Raw genomic sequence first — 25,806 nt, 5'->3', positions numbered from 1 at the left:
AGTAAAATGTAATTGTCCAGTCTATCATTATAACCAGGAATGTAATGAGCATAAAAAATTCAGTGTGATAGATATAAACGTGTCTCGAGATTGGGATATTATTTGTCATCTTCAAAAATGGAACATTTTTTGCCCACATGTACAAATGATAATTATTTTCACAAATTTATATTATATTTGTATGTTAAAAGTACTTTTTTCTAATATGATAGCAGTTTTTTACCATCTACTGAATAAATTGTGAAAGTTATATAGTTTTACACAAAATCGCATTTACTGTCACATAAAAACAATTGCCAAATGTCTACACAAAAAAAGCTTAAATGTAATTGAAATACTGTCAATGGTCTCAAGAATAATTTGTTATTCCAATAGTAACATATTTATCAATAACAAATAAACTTTTAGCAATTATTAAAAAACCTACTGTTATCTTATAGGCACAAAACAGAAAAAAATTACAAAGAGCCTGAGTACTTGAAAAGAATTAAAGTATAAATCTGTCCTATAACTCTTAAATTATTTACATCAAAATTAAGCTAACACAATTAGTTTGAATTATTATTTTAATTTCAACTTACCTTTTCAAAGTTATTTAAAGTTATTGTATAAATGAGATCAGAGTTTGGTGGTATTTGTAAATCAGGCCTGCCTTCTTTGCCCCACGCATATTTTGATTTAATTTCTAACTGTGACTTTTCTTTTAGTTTAAACTTCTCCAGAGCTTTCTCAACACCTTGTGGAATACCAGACTCAATTCCCTCTCCTAGGTTGAAGGTAACATCCCTCTCTTCCACAACTTTTCCATTATATTCACATATCAGATGAACTGCAACAAATGAGAATGCATATAAATTAGATGGTATTTCTTGATTGTTTAAGGGATGGTAAAAATTAAATGTGAATTAAAACTTCACATCTATTACGAACCTACAAAAACAGATATATAGACTAATCAAGAAGCTGTCAAACTCAAACAACATTTAAAAGACAGCAAGGCAAATATATCAAAGATTTAACTCCCAGTAAAAAAAAAAAAACGTCTTTTCACCTCTCTCATTTGCTAGTAACGATGGAGTTGTAGAAAAAGAGCCTCATGTTGTCTCAGAAGGGTTCAACTTATTTTGTAGTCAAGTTGGGATACGATTTAACTCATTGATGGCCTCCTCTTGGGGTACTTGTTGAACACTTCAAAACGTAGTTTCCTCTTTGTACTAGACACCTACTGATGAAGGTGAGGTGTCATAAAATCACTTCGACCTAGCAATTCTTCAGGCAGAGATGAAATATCTACTAAAATCTTAAAAGCCAATGGCACACCCTACTTTTTTAGCAAACACATCTTTTGAGGCTGGTGTTTTCCCACAAGATCTTAAAACTGCAATTGTTAACCCATTGAGGAAGCAATTAACCTAGCCTGTCTAGGACTGAATGTTTGATTTGATTTTGGCAAAAATGCATGCGTGTAGTAAAATATTAATGGAATGAGTTTTGATACAAATAAATTAGTAAAATTTTCAGGACATTTCAGTCTATTTGGTTGCTTTACAATAGTGTTTGTTGCTTTCTCCAAATAATTTTCTATTTAATTTTTTTTATATATATTCAGACATTTTTTTAGTAAGAAAACCAAAATCAAAAGCAACTGTCAATATTTTATTACTTTTTTTGTTTATATGTTTCAATAATTTTTTTATTCAAAATAGCACAATGTTTTTTACATGGAAATCCAGTTTTTCTTGGATTACTTAATTATAAAAGCATAACAACAATCGAAATTCATTTACATTTTTTTCACTTTTTTATAATAAGCTCCTAAATTAGTTGTCTGGGAGTTGAGATAAAACTGTTTGTTACATTGTTATTATTAAAATTATAATTAAAATAAACTATTTACATTACATACAACCACCAATAAACAATGACTATTCATTTACTTTTTATAATTCACTTTTGTGTCAGTCTTTGAGTATATTTGGTATCTCGATATCATTGTCCAAATATCTGTCTACTTCTGATGTACGCAAATTGCTTTGTTTCATGAGATAGTGGAAGAATTAAAAACTTATTCAACAACTATATACAGCTAAACACAAAACAATGAGAACAGGATACATAAAATGTAAGCACAACATTGAAGTGACGAAAATTGAGCATATGGCAAAATATAAATAATAACAAAACAAGCTGTTAGTTGTGGTTTCATTGTGCAAATATGATGAATCGAAATGGAATAATTGCTTATTAGAATGCTCGAGGGCACAGAACTGCGATCTAGTGGAAAAACAAATGAATACGTGATCATTAGCTCGGGCAAGACTATTCAGTGCCACTCGGCCGCCAACGAGTGAAACTCAGGCAAATTCCCCTCACCTAACAGAAATGAGTCAAGCAAAAAAAGAAATAAAAACTGATGTGATCGGTAAAAAACGAATGATTTACAGAGGTAAAAAACAGACACCAGATAACTTCCATTAATGAATATATGAGAGAGTTTTCCCCACCCATGGGGGAACCTGTCCCAAACATGAGGAAACTTTTTCTTCTGAACCCTCACCACCACCACTTTCAGAATACATTCCCACTATTGGGGCCAATGACCTCTTTATCTTCCTCTTCCTCCCTTTTCTATGTGCTATAGACACCGCATTACTATTTGTGTTTGTACGTGTGTCCAAGTACTTGGTCCAACAGTTCAAATCGTTGACTGGAGTGTTGTATTTTTAACTATGATTGGATAAATCATAATAGACTTCAAGCCTTGTGTTAAGTGAAAACCACTATTTTGTATTTCATACTTCATCATATAGTATTTAACAACAAATTTTGTTATAAGTTGAAATTAAAGAAAATGTTTGGTTACTACATTTTTAAAATATTACAATTGACATAGTTGACTTACCGTCCACCATGGAGCCATCATTGGGTGTAGCATGTCCCTCTCCAGGCTGTAATATATTTCTCAATATCCCTCCATCTTTCTTTGGACTCAGATCCTCTTTCTGCCAGTCAATCATTTCCACCTAGTAATTTAAATCAAATTTATTTTCTCTAACATAAGTGAGGTGCAAAGGTCCTTTTTGTACTGTGCAGAGTCCTGGACTCACCCTTTTGATACACATAAAACAAAATGTTTAAGGTATTCTTTTAAACCTTGTCTTTTTAAATGTCTCACACACTCAGATAGCTAACATGTCTTATATCCTACAACCTATATTTTTCAAATACATCATATTCAAAACAGCAGCAAATTACAAGTCAAACATAAAAAGTTTGATATTTAAATTTATCAAATATAATCAGAATACAAAAAATTAAATGTCCGTGATAAGTGATAACATATATTGTCAATATGTCAGGTTTATCAATGACATATTTGTTGAAATGATTTTTTTCTCTATCCATATATTAAGTCAAGTACATTTAAAAAATATTCAATACATTAATATTTGCTGAAATACATTTGTATTTGTCCAATATTAGTTTTTTATAATTTCATCCACAAAAAGTAACAAGTAACTACAGTACTTGATCTTTTAATGACCAAAAAATAGTTTAAACAATTTGTTGCATAATATTTTTTTTTAACTCAAGGCAGTGCTATCTTCCCAACTGAAAGAATTTGTACTCAATTCTAAATTAAAGTAAAAAGTGGTTTATAATATGATTTCTAGGAGGTAATTTTTTCAAAATCTTCAGTGAGAAGCCCCACACCCACTGTTTAATAGGGAACGTTCATTAATCTCAAACTCCCAGGTACCTTATCTCCACTTCATTATTCTTGTCCACAATGCCAATTATACAGGGTGTAAAAAAAGTCCTGGACTTGATAATTCTCAGATGATTACAGGTAAAGCAATAAAACTTGGTACATTATGACTGGACCTTTAAATCTACTTTTTAAAGTAACTACCACGTTTTTTTAACATGTTAGGGAGATGACCCGCAAGGAGCCGAAGGAAATCTTAAATTAGAGGATAGGTCGAGTATTATATAAAATTAAAGGTCTATATCAGTAAGTAGAGTACAATGCTGCAAATCCGACCTAAAAGGTTCAGTCTTTAAATACAATGAAAGATGGTTTAACTATTTTAAAATAATGTACATATTAAGCTATACTTACATTAAATTCCTCCACCCCTCAACACCTTGTAGACCATAGACCCTCCATTGGATGTGAAGAGTCTCTAACTACCTTAAAAACTATTTCTTTAGTCCAGTATTCATTTACATTTAAATTTCACAAATTTAGCCGAGACAAGAATATTAAATGAACTATAACAGGACTTAGGTTGTAAATGTTTCACAATTTGAATCAACGTAATTTTTAAAAGAGTGAATCCTATGAGATCAGATTTGCGGCATTGTACTTTACTAATATAGACATTTAATTTTATGTACTACTCGACCTATGCTCTAATTTAAGATTCTTCTGATTCTTTACAGCCCATCCCCCTGACATGACAAAAAAGTAGTTACTTCAAAAAGTAGATTTATAGGTGCAGTAATGATGTGCCAAGTTTCATTGCTTTACCTGTAATCGTTCAGGAATTATTAAGCCCATGCAAGATTTTTTACACCCTGTATATCAACTAATATTAACCCTAGAGTAGACGGGCTGGGTCTGTGAGACTCAGGCGGTTTTGTTTTGTTCAGAGCTTCAAGGTCAAAGTGACTTACGGTGGCGAGACTCCGTGTAACTTTCCAAAACACTCCACATAGTGCTCTGCCGTAATTGTTTTTGTTTCCCACGTCTCAGTCTTTGCGTAGTAAGTGATTGATTACGTTTTGGGTCTGGTAGGCCCAGTCCGTCCGTTGGCGTCACGTTTTTACAGATATTTCGAATTATTCTTATTTTATTTCATCGCCTATTTTACATCGGAAAAGTGTTTATATACGATTGTTTTTTATTGTAATGAAGTTTTAGACCATTTAAATAAATATGGCTAATAGACATATTGACAGAAGCAGTGAAATTGACAGACTATTGTTACGAGACAGTGAGAGTGAATCTGATAACGCTGATTCAAACTTATACAGTGACCATGATACAGAAAGTGAATTCGATTTGGATGAAGTTTGTGAAGCAGAACAACATGAAGAGGAAAGTGACAGGAAGGGACAGTCACTCTTACAACCTTACTTCGGGCACAACAAGGCAACTTACCTAGGGAAATTCAAGCCTTAGCTGCAAAATTCCTATTCCTGCAAAAGAAAACCCTGAACCAGGAAAACGAGACAGGTGCTCTTTGTGCAAAGACAGCAAAACCAAATATTTTTGTAAGCAGTGTAAAGCGTGGCTGTGCCGGGATTGCGCTGAGTAGATCTAAAAGATAAGGATACAACCGACACCTACAGCTTGTATCTATGATTGTGAAAGTAATTTAGTATTTTTTCCCCCTTCTTAAGTTAGTTATAGTGATAAAATGATAGGTTTTATTGTGTAAATATCTATTTGTAGAGTAAGAACAGTACTTGTCTTCATTTTGCTTTTCTGTATACGGAAATGTACATTTGCAAAAGTAGATTTTTTACCCCTATATAATAAGAAATCGGTTTTATTTCAGAAAGATTTTACATTTTTATTTTATTATTTAGGTCTTTCTTATTTTAAAAATATGTATAGTTTAATTTTTATATACACATCATGGTAAGGATAACGTGTTTTTTAAAACATTTAATATTTTAAGTAAATTTGTAAGATCTAATTAGCTACTTTTTTATAAAAGCTCTTCATTAAATTACGACATTAAAACTAGCCAATACTAATACAGTCATGCCTGTATTTTAATGTAAAAATAAATTTGTATTAATAAACTGGTTAAAACATATTTTTTTCATTGTTTTTATTTGGGTCTGTCAGACCCAGCCCGTCCTGATACGTAACTTTTTTTGCCCGTCTACTCTAGGGTTAATGCTTCATCTACTTTTTTACCACCATATGCCACTGAATATTGGTTTAAGTGACTAGTAAATTCCGAGATTGTCAATCACACTATTGCTTTATGATAATTATGAAGGAATAAACCCATTATTTCAATTACTTAATTACTGATTTTGTACTGAAAAATTATCAGTGAATAGCTATGTCATCACATATGATTATCATTTCACATTCTAAGACATGTTTTAAAAATAACTAATTATTATTTATTAATTTCCTGGTTTTTTGTTAAATGATATACACATGTTGCTCTGCTTCTATGAAGTAAACCAACATCTGACATACTCTTGTTACAGTGATGAAATCATAGTGGCAGTTACTTAAATTAGTGCATATGGTAAAACTTATGTAAACTCAAACTGATTTGTTTGCATTTTTATTTACAAAGTGGATTACCACAAGTGTTATATACTTTTGTAGTTCTCATCATGTTCTTCAGTTTTCGTAAATAGGCCATGTTCAATTGCATTTATCACTTGAAGGAGATACAGGTTTTATAAATGACAATGTATTATAAGGATTTCTACCTGGAAATGACACTACTGGCACTGACAATAATGATGATATATATATATATATATATATATATATATATATATATATCGTATGGGAGACAAGGCAGCTATCCATAAATAAATAAATTAAAAATTACAATTATTAAAAAGTACGTAAGAACAAAGTTCTTGAGTCATAAATTAAAAATAATATTAAGATCTCCCGTCACAAAGCTAAATCCAAATTACTGAGCCAGTTTAGAGACCCATCCTCTAAACCACTCAGACCAGCCAGACCACCAGAAAACAATCGCAAAGGGCAGTCGTTTACAATGTGCTCCATTGTCTGAGAGTTTGCGCCACAATCACACGTCTGGTCGTCAGTAATACCCCACTTAAATTTCCAGTGATTGCTTCTCCCAACCCCAGTTCGAAAACGATTCAATAAAACCCATTCCTTTCGAGGAATTTCCAAGCCACCCGCTGGAATTACACATAATGATGATGTACCAGTAATATTGACAATGTCTTAATAATAGATGACATTGGGAGACAACCATGTACTGAGGGAGAATTACACCATCAGTGCTATGTTGAATGTTCATTCAAAAAACTGTACAACAATCTATGTACTACTGGCTAACAGCGGCTGAAATAAAACATAGTGTGTAAATTATTGTAAATAAACATAAATTATTGCTTTAAAATGTATTTTTATTTATAATATGTGTAAAAATGGAAAACCCCAATGATATACCAAATAAGCCGAATTTGTTACAACAAAAATGTACAATTAACACCAACTAAATCTGTTTTTACTAACTGTATTTAATACAATAAACATGAAATTAAAATTAAAATACATGTTTTTATAACTATTATTTATAAATTTTAATAAGTTGCTAAGTGGTTAAGAAATATGGCTGGTCAGTTAAACAATTCATTGAATTAAGCAATAATCTATAAAAATTAAGAAGTCATGTGATAAATAGTTATTATTTACTTACTTGACAGAAAACACTTTTAACAAACAATTTCAAACATGATAAGTAACAACACTATATTGAAAACATACTTCAACTTGTTCTAACAACAAGATATTTAAAGTCAAAGATCACAACAACATAAATATAACAATTTGATACAACGGTAGTATATTAAAATGGTAGTGTATTATTTCTTAAGTTTCAGATAATTTGAGATAGTTTATGGGTGAAGTAAATCCTGTCATATCCTGCCAAATGTGGAGACAAAGAAGGCTGGATTTCATTAAGCCATATCTGGAATTGTGATACATGATGAAAGTAAGTTATTTATAGCAAATACAGGGTGGCCACTCTAAACCTCTTTTAAAATTTCCGGTTATTTCCCGGTTGAAAATTTCCGATTCTCTAATCCATTTTCAAACCAAATAAACAACTGCAATACTGTGTTTAACCCTTACACCAAGAAGGTACATGTACGCTGTACGGGATATGTTACGAAGCTGCAGTGGTCTAGCAAATGTTGTCACTAGCGATATGCGAGAAATTCTGTGTCGATTAATCACTACCACATATTTTTAGCTCTTTAGTTTTATCTCTGTAGTTTGATGTGTCAACATAACAGTGTGTATCTAATAATTTTCCTTTCTATGATGTTTGGAAAATACATACATCCTATTCAGATAAATACAGAGACCAAACAATTACCAACACAGCGCTAATGTAAAGCAGGCTGCAGTCCATCATTGGGTTAGATGTCTGTGGTGTACGAACTTTTGGTATGAGACCATGATTTTGCCAGTACACAAAGTCGGTTCGGTACAACCAATATATAAACTCTACTTTTAACTTTGCTTGACCTTTTGGGGAAAAACGAGCCTAAGAATACTGTGCTACTTGAAAGGTGTCTGCACTAACTCAGCAGAAGGAAAGTATTTTAAAAACTATACTCATATCTTCTACCTTCTAATTTTAAATAATAGAAATGGCAGCTTATAAAATGAGCTTCAAGAATATACCTGTACTCTATTTAATTAAAAATGTACAGATGTATATTTAAATTTATAGAGAACCAATTCATGTACAATAACACAAAGTACAACCTACAAATTAAATAAAAATTAGCAATCGTCTGTCTACCGCCGAGCAGCTTATGTCCTAACATAGAACTAGCAGACACACTGACATTGACAAATACATCAAATATATAAACTTCAAAACAACAAAAACATGTTTTAGCAGTACTTGACTATTACCGATCAGTTGTTTTCGAATACATGCAGCAAACCCCCAATGATGAGCCAAAATAAACATAGAAAATTCAAGTTATAACTAAAATATTATTTTTTAAACTCCAGTAATTTTTTAATTTGGCTGTCTATCTAAATTTCTTCATACAGAAAGTACAAAAGTGTGTTAGCGATCGGTAATTTGCGTACTGCTGATCAACTGTCGTCCAAAAATAGATTTATCTAGATACAAGATTCAGCTTCCACACATCACTAGTTGTAATAAAATGAAATCGTGATTTTATAAGAGTACTTAAGTACTCTGGTTGGTATTGGGATTGAGTGAAAAGAGCCGCGGTATCGACTATCGGAATTGTTCTGTCCCTAGTAAAAATTCCAGGGACATAATAAAAATTCATACATAATCCACACTTTTCCAGATTTTCATAGTTGGTGGCAGCTCTAGTTACAGACCTATGAAAATATTGTGGTTGCATTTATATATCCCACTGCCAGCCAATATTTGAAGAATGCATCAGGAAGTACCTGCTACAAAAGTTACCGAATTGCAGTTAATTCGCGATTTGTAGAATAAGTAGATACCAGTACAAAACAGAACCTTCCATAATTGACCTCAGAATACGAGCACAATTAATGTTATCAATTAAAAACAAAAACCTCTTAAATATTGTGTTTGACTTAATGATAATGCAAGAATAAAATCCCCAATCACAACACAATAAACACAAAACAAATAACGTAAGGCTCATCATACATGTTGGACTATTTGGTTTGAACAGCTCGAATTGTCTGACCGATTGTCACATATGCAGGGAAGTTGTTCAGAAAAATAGCTGACCGGATGGGATTTGACACCAATACAATCTTGTGTATGGGGAAAAGTTCATAGACCTAACTGAATCTTGGGAAATTTTAATTCTTGTAATGTACATATGGAGAATGCTCAACACTGACTGCAACAAGCGTGTGTAGCAGGGTATCACCACACAGTGGTTTCGGTGACTGAATAAAACTATAACTGGTAACAGCACATCGCCGGTAAAGTGGCAGAGGACCGAGACGATCGGTCGTCCGATTTTAATTGTCCATTGGATTATTACCTGTGATAGAACTAACCGAGATAAACTCCTCTACACTAGAGGAAGCATTCTTGGATCAACTAGCATCAGATGGGGCTCACTAACATATCTAGATTTTTATTCATAGTTTCACGGACCACATCACGAAAAATATGATGTTTCAAGATTGATGTCATAAGTTCTTAAGAGACAGAACAAATGTTTTGAAGATTTTCCTGGTTCTATAGAAAGATTTCCAGCCTATTCCTGGTTGTGTTGAATTCTTGGTTTTTTCCCGGTCGGATAGTCACCCTGAGATGCATTACCAATGTTGAGTTTTACTTTCTGAAAGCACTTCATAGTTATAAAACTAAACTAATGCAATGGATATTTTAAATTTTTGTGGTAACTTATTTACAATAAATTCAAAAGCGTATAAATATAAATTTATTTCATAAAAAGGAAACCTTTAGTAATGTACCAAATTCAAAATTCAGGTCTTAACTTTCTAGAAGTTACTCTATTCCACTACTAGCTGACTCACAACACTGATAATCATAGTCAATATTTCTACCAGCTTGAATAAGTTGCTAAGGAAAAGAAGTGTTCAACTATCATATGAAACCTTTTGATGGATTTAAATCAAACAACAAAGCATTCTTCATGCTTTAAAAATTTAAATAATACTGATAGTTATATCATTTATGACATGTTTAATAGTTTTATAAAACATATTTCCATATATAATTGTCCCTCTCGCTTACAGTTTTGTTTTAACTTGTGTCTAAAGAATAGTTATTTCCCTGAGGAACTGAAAATTTCCCAAGTTTGCCCTGTTTTAAAAAAAGACCCAAGAAATAGCCAAAAATTTACCGACCTATCTCCATTTTTTTAATTTTTTGGAAAATTATTACAGGCTGTGGTCAATCGACAAACAATCTCTTGAATACCCGGCATTTTGGCTTTTAGAGAAATAAATCTACCATTCAAGTCTTTGATAAGGGATAGTCCTCAACCTTTGGATAAAAAGACCTTTGCTCAGGCCACATTGTATGACCTGAGCAGACTTTTGATTGTGTGGATGTTGACGATATCACTGTGAAATTATTCTTTTATGGTTTTGGCAATAGATCAATTTCATATCTCAAATATTATTTAAATAATACAAAACAAAAACTATGCGTAGATAGTGTATGGTCTGAGAAGGTAGCAGTGAAATATGGAGTACCTACTCTTTTCAGTCTCAGGTACAACAATGAGGTATGCTGATGACACAACTTTTTTAAGTATTGGCAAACTTTTAATGATCCTAATTTAATCACACAATGTGTCATTTCAAAAGCCTCCAATTGGTTTAGGAGCAATGGTTTTCTTTTTTTTTTTTAACAAATCAAAAACTCGAAATGTTTTATTCGGTTTAAGGCAGACTGATGACAATTATGAGTTTCACAGTATCAAGTAATGCAAAATGCTTAGGAATATTTATTGATACAAATATAAATTTGGACACACACATTAACAATAAATCTGTTAAATTCTAACAAATAATACTAGTCCTTAGGCAACTTAAACAAAGTGCCCATAACGAATATATAAAATTACTTATTTTGTATTCATTCAGTTCATTCTTAGATATGGACTGATGTGTGGGAAAATTAAAAAAAAATTACAATAATAATACACTTATTTTCTAAAAAAGGTCATATTACTAATTCACATAGTTTAGAACATAGTAAATCTCTTTTTTAAACTTTAAAAATTCATATTGTCATAAATCTGTATGTTTACGATTTAAAGAAATATAACTTACAAAATCAGAACTATTAAAATTCTGCAGTGATAATATCACTCATGCAACAGAAAGAACAAGAGTTTGGTATTAATAAATTTCAACATACTAACCAAAACACAAAATAGTCACTCCATAATTTATTTAAATTTGTAATAATTTGTTATTATGATTTAAAAAATATTATCAAAAAGTTGTCATAAAAAATTTTGTGTATGTCTTTAAAACAACCCTTTTTATTCGCTGGAAGAATTTTTTGCACAAAATCTATAACACTAAATTTTATTGACCAAAATTCTAAGAAATCAGCAAATTCTATCCAAACAGTTTGGTTGGAATCTATATAATTGAACCTACTTACCAAAATTATCAAATTTGTACTTGCCAAAAAAATGCCAATGAAAACTATTTTGATTTCACCAAATCATTGTTTCTAAAAATAGTACGGGTAAGTCCTCATCACTATGCAGTGACCTCTATTTAAGTGATTCAACAAGACTTTAATTAAACCAGTTATATTGAAAAGTAGCATTGTTTATTGTTACTCAGTACAGTTTTGTAAAAATAAAATTATTATAATTGAACTGGTTTTATTAATTTTATATTCCATGATATATTTTTTAGTAACCTAATAAAGGCATTCAAAGTTGCAAGTTTAAACTAGAAGTTTCAACAGCTAAATGTAATGAATACTACAGAAAACATGAAACCATTTTAAGTTGATTATAATATATCTTTTTATAGAAAACAAAAGAAAACTTTCCAAATGTTTTCCATGAAAAAGTATCAAAATTCAACACAAAATTGCATGATTATCAATAAACTACATGGACTAATTAAAACATAAGTTAAACTAGCATGATTGTTCTGAGTGCAGTTCTGAAGTGGAAGAAATGAAGCTTCTTACAAAATTTCAAGTCTATATGACAGTTTGTTTTCGAAATATCATGCACATAGACAGACAGAAATTAAATTTTTCCAGCTCCTCGAATGATAGGCTTCCCTAATCCTGAGCCAATAATTGCCAATCCAGTTCCGCCATCAAACTGTGCGAACTGTATCCACCATTGCTCTGTTCACAGTCAAAATCTAACCACATACTAATATGCTCACTTTTAAAATAAATGTACAACCACCAAACCAAAAATGTCTTGAAAGCACAGCTTAAATATAGTAAAAAAACTAAAAGTACATTTGTAAATTTTCAGTAGTTACAACGCTACTAAGAAATGTTATACAATTTAAGACAAAACATTACATTACGAATATTTTTTAAATAATTTAGAATTAATAAGTATGTTATAAAGGACTTAAATTTATCAAACCATTTAAATATAAATAATTGTAGCTATCATAATTACCATAGTGCACTTTTTCATCCCACAAGACTAACATGGACAACACATGGTTATAAAGACCCTTTCTAATGAAAGGGTTAATCATCATAATTATATTCCCATACAAAAATATAATATAATAATGGGCCATACCTCAAAATGAAGTGTGGAATCAGGGGGTATTTTTGGAGAACCACTACTCTTCCCATAGGCATAATCGGACCTGCATGTCAACATAGCCACCTCCTTTCGTTTCATAGTAGCCACACCAATGTCCCATCCTTTGATGACTTGGCCTAAAAAATGCAAAGTTTTATTGAAAGGATAGGAAGATTTGTTTTTGTTATATGTTACAAAAAAAAGTAACAATGGCAAATGTATGAAATCCTTTCACATCATCCAATCAAAATAAATATATGATACTATCAATACATTTTTATAAAATAATAAATCACAGTGAATTTTAACCATCCTCTCGCTCCCGTAAGACATTTAGCAGTTTTCACAACATTTTAAGTTATTTTTTAGGCAGATACACCCATTTCTCTTCTATTTGAGGAAATTATTGGCATTAACATCTACTTCACATCCTATAACTGAATAGATTGCTTTGTGATTTAAGTTTATTCTATAATTAATAATGGGACCATAAGTAATTGGCTATTTAGAAAGGACTGATTGATTTTCACTTCAGAGCTTCTTCAATCTGATCAGTAGAATGATAACTCCAATTTACTTCACAGAATTAAAATGCTTCCTTACAGTGTATAAAATATTGTAGTATACATTTTGTTACGTGTTACAGTTACTATTTGTATTATTGTTCACTGAAATAATTTAAATATGTATATGAGAAATAAACATAAATTAGGCAGATCAATGCTATTAAATTGTAGTCAGACAGTCAACTCATCCTGATGTAGTAGTCATGTGGTTACTAAAATTATTAAATAAAAGAGTACTTGCGCAATATTGTACAACCTGCCTAAACAAAGATATCGGCACTGTAATGAATAAAAATTCTAACATAAGTATAGTCTGTACGAATATATGAAGCAGTTCATTTTAGTCATTAGTGGTTCTATATTTGCACATGATGCATTATACAGGTACCAGATACACAATACAGGTGCATCATCAAAGACATAGAATACAGACTAACCTAACTGAAACTTCATCTGTTTTATCCATTTCTACCCTTAGACCAGTAAATTACTAGTAACAGACATCGATATTTTAATTGCCACCTCTAGAAAAAAAAAACTACTCCTCTACTTGGAAAACATTTTATTAGAAAGTTTTAAATGTGCATCTTAAGAGCATTTTTCTGTTTGGTGTTATGTGTAGTGTATATGTGCCTAATTTGTGTTCTGGAGCCCTCCAGGACATCATCATGCGCCACAGAGGGTTTAACTGTTATCTTGTTAAAAAAATTATTATTTTATAAAATCATATGTACTATTAGGTTAAACAAATCATTATTAACCTTTCGTAAGTGGAAAGCGATATATATATCACCAAAATTTTAGCAAGTAAAAAGTTGACTTTTGCCATGCGTTGTAGAATGTTTTGACAATAAAAATATGATCGTAATTTTCCCATAACACACGAGATACCTTACAGAATCTTATAATGAAGCATTATATTCATTTTAGTTCCCCAAAATCCCATCAGAATGCGTGAAAGTGCTTGTTTGTTTTCCATTGTGATTTTAACCCTTTGAACGCCAGCGCCCGAGACCGCGGCCTTACCCGTCGCCGCCAGGCGTCTCAGCCGCTTGTACTACCCAATACCGCCAAGGCATAATTGACGTTTTAACAACCTTTTACGTTCCGCTCTGTGCTATCCTTTTTTTTTTATGCAAATGGAACGATTTTTTTTTTTTGTTTTCTAGCATATTGTATACGCTATCGAATAGTGTTGATTAAATAACACTACATATAAAAAAAGTTTTCTATAATGTGATAACGCCTAAAGTAAAAATATTTTTTATTTAAAAAAATTAACTTTAGACTAAAAAATCAGTGGTAAAAAAAATATTTTTTATACATCGCAAACATTTGTATTTTGTGCACTTGTTACATATCTAACTATTTACAAATTTTTAGAACTCTATCTAGAAAATTAGTGTGTTTACAAAAGTAAATTTGAAATGTTAACATTTGAAAAATAATCTAATATTTCAAGAGGCTACTTATATTAAATAAGCTTAAAAATACTTACGTGTTATAGTAATGGAAGTTTTTATAGGTACTGATAATTGTCAATTTAAAAGTGTTTCTTCAAAGAACACAGGAAAATACACAAATAACATTATCAAATATTAGTAAAGAAGCATATTTACAAATATATACAATCAGTTCACATTTCCTTTAGCATGTATGTTTCGGCAAGCACAAAGGGTGAAAAACTTTTCTTGCAGTTTTTGCAAATTGTACCTACTTTTCTTCCTTTTGCCACCTTGGGCTGTGCTCAACCTACTACACACAGAGCAATTTCTTTCTTTTCCACCAGGTAATAGGTCAAGAGGTTCATTGCCAGCACGTTGTGCTTGAACTGGCGCTTGGTCACCGAGCCACTCGGCAGCAAGTCCTTCGACTAGTGCCACAGTAAAATCTAGTCTCGATATCGGATTGTCTGTGTTATTTTTGTATAGGACATATAGGTTGACAATCATCCGTCCAAAAATGTGGAATGTTACCTTTAGCCAATATTTAAGCGTACGTCGTTCGTCCAGGTAACAATACAACATTTGGTCTGACGTGTCTACGCCACCATATAGGAGTTATACTGACGAATGACAGAAGGCTTGCTGGTAATAAATACTTTATTTCCCCGTTTTTTTACTTTTCAACTCACTTTTTGCCTCAGCATTAGTTGACAAGAGAAGTACTTGCTTTTTTTGCGATTTTTTCAATCGGGCAGCAACCAAAAGCATTTTTCCTTTGCGACAATATTTAGTTTGCCCTACACCAAATTTTTGTGTAAGGGTAGGGGGTATTCCTTGCCTGTTTATTCGTAAAGTGCCTGTCAGATGAGTAAGTTTTGCGTACAAATCATTGGCCAACGGAAATGAGGTGAAAAAAGTTGTCGACAAATACATGAAAACCCTTTGTTCAAGTAGTTTCCCATTTCTAACAATTTCATTACAACAGTATACCCAAGTCCATGTTTGACACGTCCATTGCTTTGTTCTGTATCTCTTTTACCCTTGTAGCAAAAAAAAGATAAACAGTAGTGAGTAACACTGTCGCATAACAACCACAATTTTACTCCCCACTTATGATGGTGCTTGTTGGGCAGGTTACTGTAGCAGCTGTGTGTGATTTTTAGTGCCCACTAAACTTTCGTCAATAGACAGCTGTTTATTTGGTGCATTAGTAATGCTTGAATACATTGTTAGCATGATCAACAATAGGAGCAAATCGAGCACATGGGTCATATCCAGGCTCCTTTGGTGAAGGCAAGTGTCGCGTATCTAGCATATGGAAAAATTTCAGAATTGATTCGAATCTATTTCTAGAAAACATTTTCCCGAACCAAGGTGAATTCTGGGATGACTTTGTACTTCCAATATGACTCAATCGTAGGCTTTTTATTCAAAACCCATATTTATTACAACAGCTAGGAAAGCTTTTATCTCAACAAAGCTGACAGGCCTCCAAGCTCGACTTCTGCTGTGATTTCCTAATTTATGGAGGTTTTGTTGAATAAAATTTCTAGCATACAAGTTAGTGTAGGTCACTAATATGTTCAAAAAAAGTCATAGGGAAATAAAGATCAAAATAAGTTATGGGGGCTGAATTTCGAGGAGGACAATGTTTACAGCCAGGAATTTCATTGAACTGAAAAGAATGGTTATACCCAGGGTCATTGTTTTCCTCTATATTTTCCCACTGATCATCGTCGCTATTAGACTCACTGCTTGAGATGTTTTCAGGAAGGCGGGGGCCGGCCACGTGGCCGCGGCGTAGTTGTAGTTGCTGCACTTCGATCTTCATCCTCAGATGACGAAATTACTGACCTATTTACAGGGCCTATTGCTAGCTAAAGTTCCTTGAAAATTACAACTTGTACTAGGGGTAGGAGGATAACTAGGATCCAAGTCAGTATCATCAGCTTCACTTTCACTTACTTCAGATGACGAAACTGTTTTGCAAATTGTTTATTTCACTATCACTAAGAAATTCGTCCTCAACAATAATATTGTGGATTGTGTTGTCACTCACCGGCGAACGACTCATCTTGCACAAATAATACAGATCACTAACTTCAGAGAAAAACTAAACAAAAAACCAAGTAGGCATCTATGAGAAGGCGGGAGGGAACTTGGCAAATAGGTTAGTCGTAAACACTAGCGCACGCTCGGCGAGTTAGAGAAGTAAACAAACAGCTGAGTCAAGGTCTCCAGGGACTGCCAACATTAAAATTGTTTCATATCATCTTATTTAGTCAAAAGGAAGTCGAAACAGTGTCGACACAAACTTTTAAAGTTCATATGTATATTTAAAAAATATTTTTTCCTGAACGTCCGATCGGTCGGACGTTGGCGGTTTTGGAACGAAACCTAGGCTGTCCGATCAGTCGGACGTTGGCGGTTTTGGCATAAACCTACACTGTCCGATCAATCGGACGTTGGCGGTCAAAGGGTTAATGGAGTGTGACACATCACAACAGTTTTCACCAGTCACAACATTAGATTTTGTTGGTTTTGACCACCTGTGCGCACGCATTCAGCCTGCCGTTTCTACACTTGAAGCGAATAAACTCGCTGGTGAAAGACAACAGCTGAGTACGCATTGTTTGTTTACAAACCTTACATGCTACAATTTGTACCTTACTATTAGAGTGACTGATTATTTGCTTTGGTATTGTGACTGTTGATCCCAGTTATTAGTATTTCTATTATAAGTATTACATTTTTCAAAAATAGAAAGAATTTGAAAACTTTGATCATGCCTTTACTCTGATAAGGCATATACCATAACATACTTTAAATATTAATACAGTTTTTTAAACATAAAATGTGTTTTTACATATTACAAACTGTTATCCGTGACTTCACACACTATTTTTTAAAAACAGTCTGTAGCCTACTTAGTCAAAGAACTTATGATGTGATATGATGGTACTCTATGATACTTTTGAAATGTAAGTAGGCATGACCATGTACATATAATTTCAATGTTCATGGTTAGATGATCAGACATTGAGGAGCAAACTCTTATATCTTTCACTCTTATTGACGCTTGATCTGTAGTCTCATGCACAGTTGGCAAAGTTGGGGTTAATTATGGACTTTTGACACGTGATACCAGCAGATTGGAGACTGACTGACACACACAGCAGTTGAGGAGACATGTTATAATGTCTGCAAGTTCCGTTTCTTGTTAATCTGGTGCACAAATCACTAGTTTATTTGATTTAACTTTTGTCATATTCATGTCTATACGATTTTTAAAAGTAATTTTTTGTATTCACAGCCATGATTTATGTATCAAATTTCCCAAGATTTCCCGAGTTGACTATAATTGTCAGTGAGCAATGCCCGCGTGATCAGATATACTCTGCAGCTATAATCTCTGACTAGCTGCTGAAAAATCAATCTTGGATGACTGAAGTTTACTTTTCCCCATGTTTATACTATTCACTATTAATAAATCATGTAGTAACTGGTGTACAGATCCACATTATCGTGACACAGGGAAAGGAATTATTAATGTATACCAATGTTTATGGAATTATTTAAGGAACTCAAAAATTATACTACAATAATTACAAAAAACTAGGTAGTGTCAAAATTTAGTTATAAAATTAAGATAAACTCTATAAGTTTCTACTTGGACAACTTATATTTTTCAATATTAAAATTTCCAGTGACATATATTTTTGTTATTTTTTTCTTATCTCCCAACAATTACAAATGCTAAAAATGGTACAGTAAATATGTATTCTAACATTGGTTTATAAATAGTTTAAGACTCCAAACATAGCCACAGAAGACGACATTGACATTTTTTGTATTCTATTTCCAGTACTGATCAGAACATTTAAACAGAAGTCCGAATTCATGAAAATTACATTTTTATTACGGTAGCTCACTATAACTACAATAGAGTATAAATAATACCCTGGTTAAAGTAAAAATCACAACAACAAAGATACTCGTCCTTACTAATTGTTTAAGAAAATATTTAAATTTGTAATAAATACCTTTGCCTAGATTAAACTCAAAAGGCTCTCCTCTGTCTCGACTGGAATCGAAGACTGTGCCATCTGTAAGAGTGCCTGTGTAGTGTACATAGACCTTGCAGCCAGAATTGGGGGTATACTCTCCTTCACCTTGCTTGATTATTTCCTTCAACACACCCCCATCTCCGGCAGGAGTGATGTCAAAAGCATTGGGACCAGGGCTGTATGGTACCTTGATCTCATCAGCAGTCATTGTCTAATCTAAATCAATTTAACAATATAAAAGCAATAACAAGCAGTTTAATATGAAATTGAAAAATACACATTTTCTATAAAAACACTATTGTTTACAAATATTAATGCATAAAATAACACCACCTTAATAATAAGGCCGTCTAAGTGGACTATTTATTAACTCTAAAGAAACACTACCACTTTCTTTAATGATGCACATATGATGAACAGTGGTAGTTAGCTCAGTTTGAACAAATCAGCATAGAAAAAATGACGCTCATGTCCACATTTACCACCCAGCAGGATCACACACATCATTTAATAAGGCTAATAGTGACCGTATTTGGATTAAAATTAAATTAAATTAAAATAAAATTTTTGGATTCCTACCAAAAATATTATAGCTAAATACTACTAACTATATAGATAACCTACTTGAGTTAACTACAGCAACAGGAAGATCATATACTATCTCCCAAAAAACTAACAGAAGAAATAAGTATGCTCCTGAACAATCATTTAAGATAATCAAAACAGTGAAAGACGTCAAACAGTGAGGAAACTTTTATCACAATCATTAAACTAAAACATTTAATAAAAAAAACCTTTTGTTTAAAGTAAAAAGAGTATCTTAAATGATAAATGGAACACTAAAAACTAAACTTGCAAAACTAAATATAACATTCTTTTTTCTACTGAACTACAATTGTATAGTGATTTAAACTTTTTGAAAACAAAATTGGTTTGAATACATCCATAGTTAGTATGTTGAATTTTAAAAATTCATGATTTGGCTCAGGATCAAATTGAAATTCATTGAATCTTTTACTGCAGTTTTTTGCTGTTATATAGATAATAGAATAGAAGACTAAAACAACCTAGAAATAGATCAAATAAGGTAACCATAATCTAATGAATTACGTCCAAAAAACGCTTCCCTCATCTGATGGGTGTCAGGGGTGGCCTGACTATCGGGATGTTGATGTTGAAGTGATCGCTGACACGTAGACTGATCTCTCCAAGCTTAGAATATTTTTGGACCTCATATTAACCTCTTATTAAGACTTGTGAATAGTTTAGTCAACTTCTTCAGCTGTTCGTCATCCAAGTTCCATATGATACTAGACTAATCCAGATATTTGCCAAACATTGCCATCTCCTACCTTCCAACTACCACAGTACAGTACCTCGCCTCTTGTGTATAAAATGTTTCCAGCTGGAATCCTTCGGGGTGAGCCCCTAAAGACTTCAGGAAACAAGCTATATATCTTATGTCTTTTACTAATATATAGTTAGTCTCATTACTACTTAGCGACTAAGGGAAATGTGTAAAATACTGACTGACTGCCCTAGAATTTGGGTTAATTATAGGTAATAGGCAAATTAAAATATAGATTAAGTTTTCCTTACCCAACTATCACAGTTGATCTTAAGTCTAAACAGTCTAAACTACCTTCTGACCGCCAACCTCACAAAGCTCTAAAAAGTAGGTATATAATAGGTAGCTAAAAGGCTTATGAATCTTTGTCTCTAGTTCGTTTATCAAACTATCACCATAGGTCTTAAAATAGTTCTTAAGAACAAAACAGTCTAAACTAACTGGTGACCACTGCCACCTTCACAGGACCGTAGAATTAGTTTTAAAGGTAGGTAATAGGCAAATGAAATTATCATCTGAATTTCATACATCCAACACAGTAGACCTTAAAGTAATTCTTAAGAACCAAACACACTGAAGTAGCTGCTGACCGCTTCTAACCTCACATATACCAAGAAAGTATGTTAATCGTCAAATGAATGTATGATCTGATTATGTTTTATCTGATGTCAGTACTATATTTAGTCGCCATTTACTATTTTGAAGGATAATCGAGTCTGACAGCTTGTGACACAAACAACATATGTACATCACCATTATACTAGCAGCCATTATTAAAATACCATGCAAATGATATTTCTGTGTTTGAATTAATTTGGAACAATATTGTTAATCAATACATTAAAAAGAGCTGAAATAACTGTAAATAGAATGATTTTTTTAAGCAATAGTTTAGGTATTTATAATCGATAATCAGGTATCCTGATTCGATTGTGGTGGTGGCTGCTTACTATACTACAAATTAGAAAATTATTTAAAAAGTTTTTGTTTACCTAAAAAATAACCTTAGATCAAGGGAGTACCTAAACCTCTTCAGGTTAGACAAGATAAGTAGTGCAGCACATAAATAATGAACTTTCTTATCAGTCACCAATTATGGCTAACCGACACTTAGTTTTCATGTTTCCTACTTTCTAAGAGCCTTCTGGTCTTCATACTAAAATACGTCAAAAATTAATACTGCACCAAAATATCTCAAAATTGACCAAAAGATAAAATACAATAAAACAAGGGAATTGTTGAAAAAGTTAACTGCTGCAGTTGTCAATCAAAATTTCAACATTATTGATGTATTCTGTGCTCAACCTACTGAACAAAATATATAAGATAGGTATATGTTTTTTAATAATTAAAGTGAAAATGTCATTTTGTGGTAATATTTGTATACTGTTATTTTTGTTATCTATGTGTAATCACATACCAGATGATTTGTAAGGAGATTGTATCAAATTAGGAAGTCATGGTTACATTGGTTTTGTTTATTTATTAAACTTATAGTTGTTTTTACACTAATTATTCATTTGAGGAAAGTTTGGTTAAATTCATGGTACTTTGGGATTATACCGACCACACCAGTATGAAGAACACAAAAATATAAATTTATATAAACAAACATGATAGAACAAAAAAACAACTCTTTAATTACAAAATTACAAACTTACAACGATTATCAATTGTTAATGTCGCTGTTATCTTATCTTTCTCGAGAATCCCGATTACGGCAGGCCGCGCGGCATCACATGATTATTAAAGTTTTTTGCTTGGTACATAAGTTAATTGCCTTTCCATTACAATTAAATTTATATTTCTGATCAGCCCCTCTAGAATTTGATATTTTACTGATAGGTACTATCTCGAGGGATGATTTCTTTTGTTGACATCAGCGCAGGCTTCGGCAGCACCTCCGGAGGCACTTGCATTTTGGGTGGCGGAGTGTGATCAAGAATAAAAACAATTTTTGTGTTTTTTTCAATAAAGAGTTTAGTTTTTGTTTCGTAATGTTTGTTTTTGTTGAATTTTTGTGTTTGGAGAAATGTAGGGGTAAAACACGGAATTACAACAAAGCGACGCACCAGCTGAACTGGCGGCGACACTCTGCAATCACGTTATCTACTAGACCGCTCGACTTTGACCTCTGTCTGAGGATGGGGAGGGGTTTGCGATAAGACAATTCCTGTTTTATATTGACAAAATATTGTTCTACGCTAATCTAGTAATCAGTAGAAGCAAAATGTCAAATAATGATTCATGTCTGAGTGTGGTCGATATAATCCCAAAGTACCAAATTCGTTTGCATTATTAATTGTGACATTTACTTTTAACCAGATCGGTAACAGAATTCACGTCATTAACCTATTGCAATGGTCCTCTTGAACAAAACAAAATAAGATTTTACGGGATGAAAATAACAAATAAAGAATTTTAGAACAAAAGTGGAACTGCTTTCCTTGCAAGATAGTAAGAAGTTATGGTTAGGTGAATTTACAATTACTTGTTTGCTTTGTCTAGTTGCATTTACTAGCTAGCAGTAATGGTCAGAAATTCGTGAACAGACCCTCTAGAATCTGGTTGGTACTTTGGTATTATCCCGAGGGCACGATTTTTTAAACATTTTTCTTACTGGGGACCTAACAAAACTACATTATTAGAAAGAACAAACTTTATTCGACTTACTTGAAAATTACATCATTATGACAATTAGCAGTTTTTCTTACCTAGGATAGACACTCTGTACATATCTAGGCTACTATTGGTTAATACTGGATATAAGTAGGTTTAGATTAGATTATCATAAATGTTACTAGTAGTACCAAAAGTATTATCTTGAGAGATCCAGAAGTGCAGGAAGGCACCAATAAAGTCTGCAGTTATGGCTAGGGACATTTCCGATCGTTTATTTCCCGACAAGAGCTCATCAAAGATTTTCCCCCCATGTTTTTTATCCCATGATCATCGATTATAGGGTTAAAATTGATGTGATTTTAGGTAATATGGCTATATACTATCCTAAAAATCAACAAGAAATTATAAATGGTTCTTATAAACTAGTACCCTGGTTTAAGTTAAAACACTTTACTTTGTTGATTGTTTGGGGAGACTTTAATAAGCAGCCTACACTTGTTAGTATATTGTTATTATAGAACAATTTGTATACCAACTACCAACTACCAATAACCAACTACGATTATACAATAATCTTACACAACAAGAATTATAATACATTAACAAAAAACATGCAATACATTTTTACTTAAATAGATTTAACAATAACATTAAAAATTAACAAAACCAACTATTGTCTAGATCTAATCTACATATTATGAGACAAATATTACAGTAATAATAGCTTGCTTACATCCTATACAAAAGAAATCACAAAGATGATCTGTTAACAGTCTGCTGGTATTCCACTTCTCTTGACTAGGCTATTCACCAAAGTCTTTGAAATAGTTATCTCACAATTTCCTCATACTTATCGCCAATTACAAATTTTCTAGAAATTAGTTGCTTTTCGTAGTTTATTGTTTATATTAGTAAAATTAATGGTATTTATTTACAATACCGTGACCATGAAAAATGGACTTTTTTTCATGGGTTGGGCATTTATAGCCAAGTATTATTATCACAGGTGCATATAAACTGGGGGGAAAGTATATTATTGTATTATATTGATGCCTTTCGGGCATTATTGCGTTAAAAATGGAAAATAACCGACAAAATTTTGTCGAACAACACTTGGAGGGTTAAGGATCAGGGGCATCACGTGATCTGGGATTCGACTTTTGCAAGCTCGAGTTAATTTTTTTTTCTAAAAGAGCAAGCAGTGCGCAGCACTGCGCAGCGGGCAGGCATCGTTGACAGAATTAACGTACTTGTCAGCATCATTTCAGTAAAATTGCCAGAGATACTGTCAAAAACAGAGTTTTCAAAAAATCGTAACTCCTTTGATTTTCGTTGCCGACAAATTTTTTCTTCACTATTGTTTTCAGGAAAAATTGTAGTTTTCAGGGGAAAAAAAATGAACATACCTTTCCATGGTCACGTTATTGTAAATTGATACCAAATTAATAAGTTGAAAGCACATGTTAAGTAAAATAAACTGTAATATCAAATTCTTCATATAATAAAAAGAATTAAAACATTCCATAAAAGAACTGAAAAACCATATAGCCTAGGCCTACAATATTTGTCAGCCAACCCAATTGTTAATACAGCCTACAGGATTTTCTACAAATAAATTAGCTCGTCTTATGCCTTTTTCAAATAATAATAAAGAAATATGAATGAAATTTTATACTATTAATGAACAATTATTAGAATTAAAATTCTGCTAACCTCAAAATATCTTATGCAAACTGTCTCACTGAAATTTAAATTAATTATTTAATTTAACAATGAAAGAAAGCCAACAAATAATAAATGCTTTAAACTTACCACAAAAATAATATTAATAGGCCTATATGTTTATTGAATTAACAATTCAAGAATAACTCGAACTGAGCCAAACAACTTCACACCGCAATTCACTTCTGCAATAGTAATATTCAGACTGAACGCTCGCGCTAGTAAGGTGTTCTAGCAAGTTCTAATAAAATTCAGAATTCAATTCATTAGTTGTACTTATAGAGTTATAGGAAAATTCTAAAGGTTTTAGTATTAGTACATTTGTTTTATGGGTCTGTGATCTTCCTACAGACTCAATGATCAATCTACAAAGTCAATTTTGTGTAAAATGACACTATTGATTATGAAACCTGATAAGACACACAAACACGTGTATTTACAGTGCTCAATTTCTAGAACTAGTGAGGTTGCGGAACAGTTGCCTTACGCCAGAAAAGAGTTTTTTATGCATGTAGAGATGTGGCCTATTATATGTTTCTCAATATTAGTTTCTCGGCTATTACATGCAAAAACAAATGATTTTAAAAATATAATGTTAAATATTAGGTTTTTATACGCCTGATAATAGCTTTGGTTCAGAATTGAAGCGTAAAATTTTGATGTGTATTGGTTTTAATAATGCCAGTTTTATCTGTTAATAATGCTAGGATGTATCTGTTATATCCAGCGTTTCCCAAACGGTGGGTCGCGACCCACTAGTGGGTCGCGGGCGGATTTAAGTGGGTCGCGGCGTGACTGTCACTCTTACAGTAGCTTAGTAGCGTAGTGACCGTGCACAATCTCGCTCCATTACTCATTAGTCAGTCTGGCTCTGGTATTTTCCCGAGTAAGAACAGACGTCAGTGGCGTGATACTCGTTCTAGCTTTGTTTTTGTTTTTTTTTTTTTTTTTTAAGGTAGTGACTGTTACATCTATTTACGATGGAGAATTGGCTGAAAACTGGATTTTGTGTTAAGAGAAAA

The 25,806-nt window shown here is 32.4% G+C and overlaps 1 protein-coding gene across 2 annotated transcripts in view; it reads right to left on the bottom strand.

Annotated features, from left to right (window-relative positions):
* LOC124357444 (FK506-binding protein 59-like) overlaps window positions 1-25,236 on the bottom strand; it is a 49,884-nt gene extending 24,648 nt beyond the window's left edge. Inside the window, exons 1-5 of one of the 2 annotated variants that reach the window (XM_046809257.1) lie at window positions 24,875-25,236; window positions 19,069-19,308; window positions 13,009-13,151; window positions 2,903-3,023; window positions 582-829 (exon numbers count right to left, since the gene is read on the bottom strand). In XM_046809257.1, coding sequence (XP_046665213.1) covers window positions 582-829; window positions 2,903-3,023; window positions 13,009-13,151; window positions 19,069-19,300 — 744 coding nt within the window. In that variant the 5' untranslated portion in view covers window positions 19,301-19,308; window positions 24,875-25,236. The remainder of the gene's footprint in view (window positions 1-581; window positions 830-2,902; window positions 3,024-13,008; window positions 13,152-19,068; window positions 19,309-24,874) is intronic. The other variant, XM_046809258.1, reaches the window with a different exon arrangement.
* Between the last annotated feature and the right edge of the window lie 570 nt (window positions 25,237-25,806).

This window comes from Homalodisca vitripennis, chromosome 3, assembly GCF_021130785.1.
Source record: "Homalodisca vitripennis isolate AUS2020 chromosome 3, UT_GWSS_2.1, whole genome shotgun sequence".
Lineage (NCBI taxonomy): Eukaryota > Metazoa > Arthropoda > Insecta > Hemiptera > Cicadellidae > Homalodisca > Homalodisca vitripennis.
The sequence above is the reverse complement of the archived record's forward strand: the minus strand, read 5'-3'. Positions and strand labels throughout refer to the sequence as shown.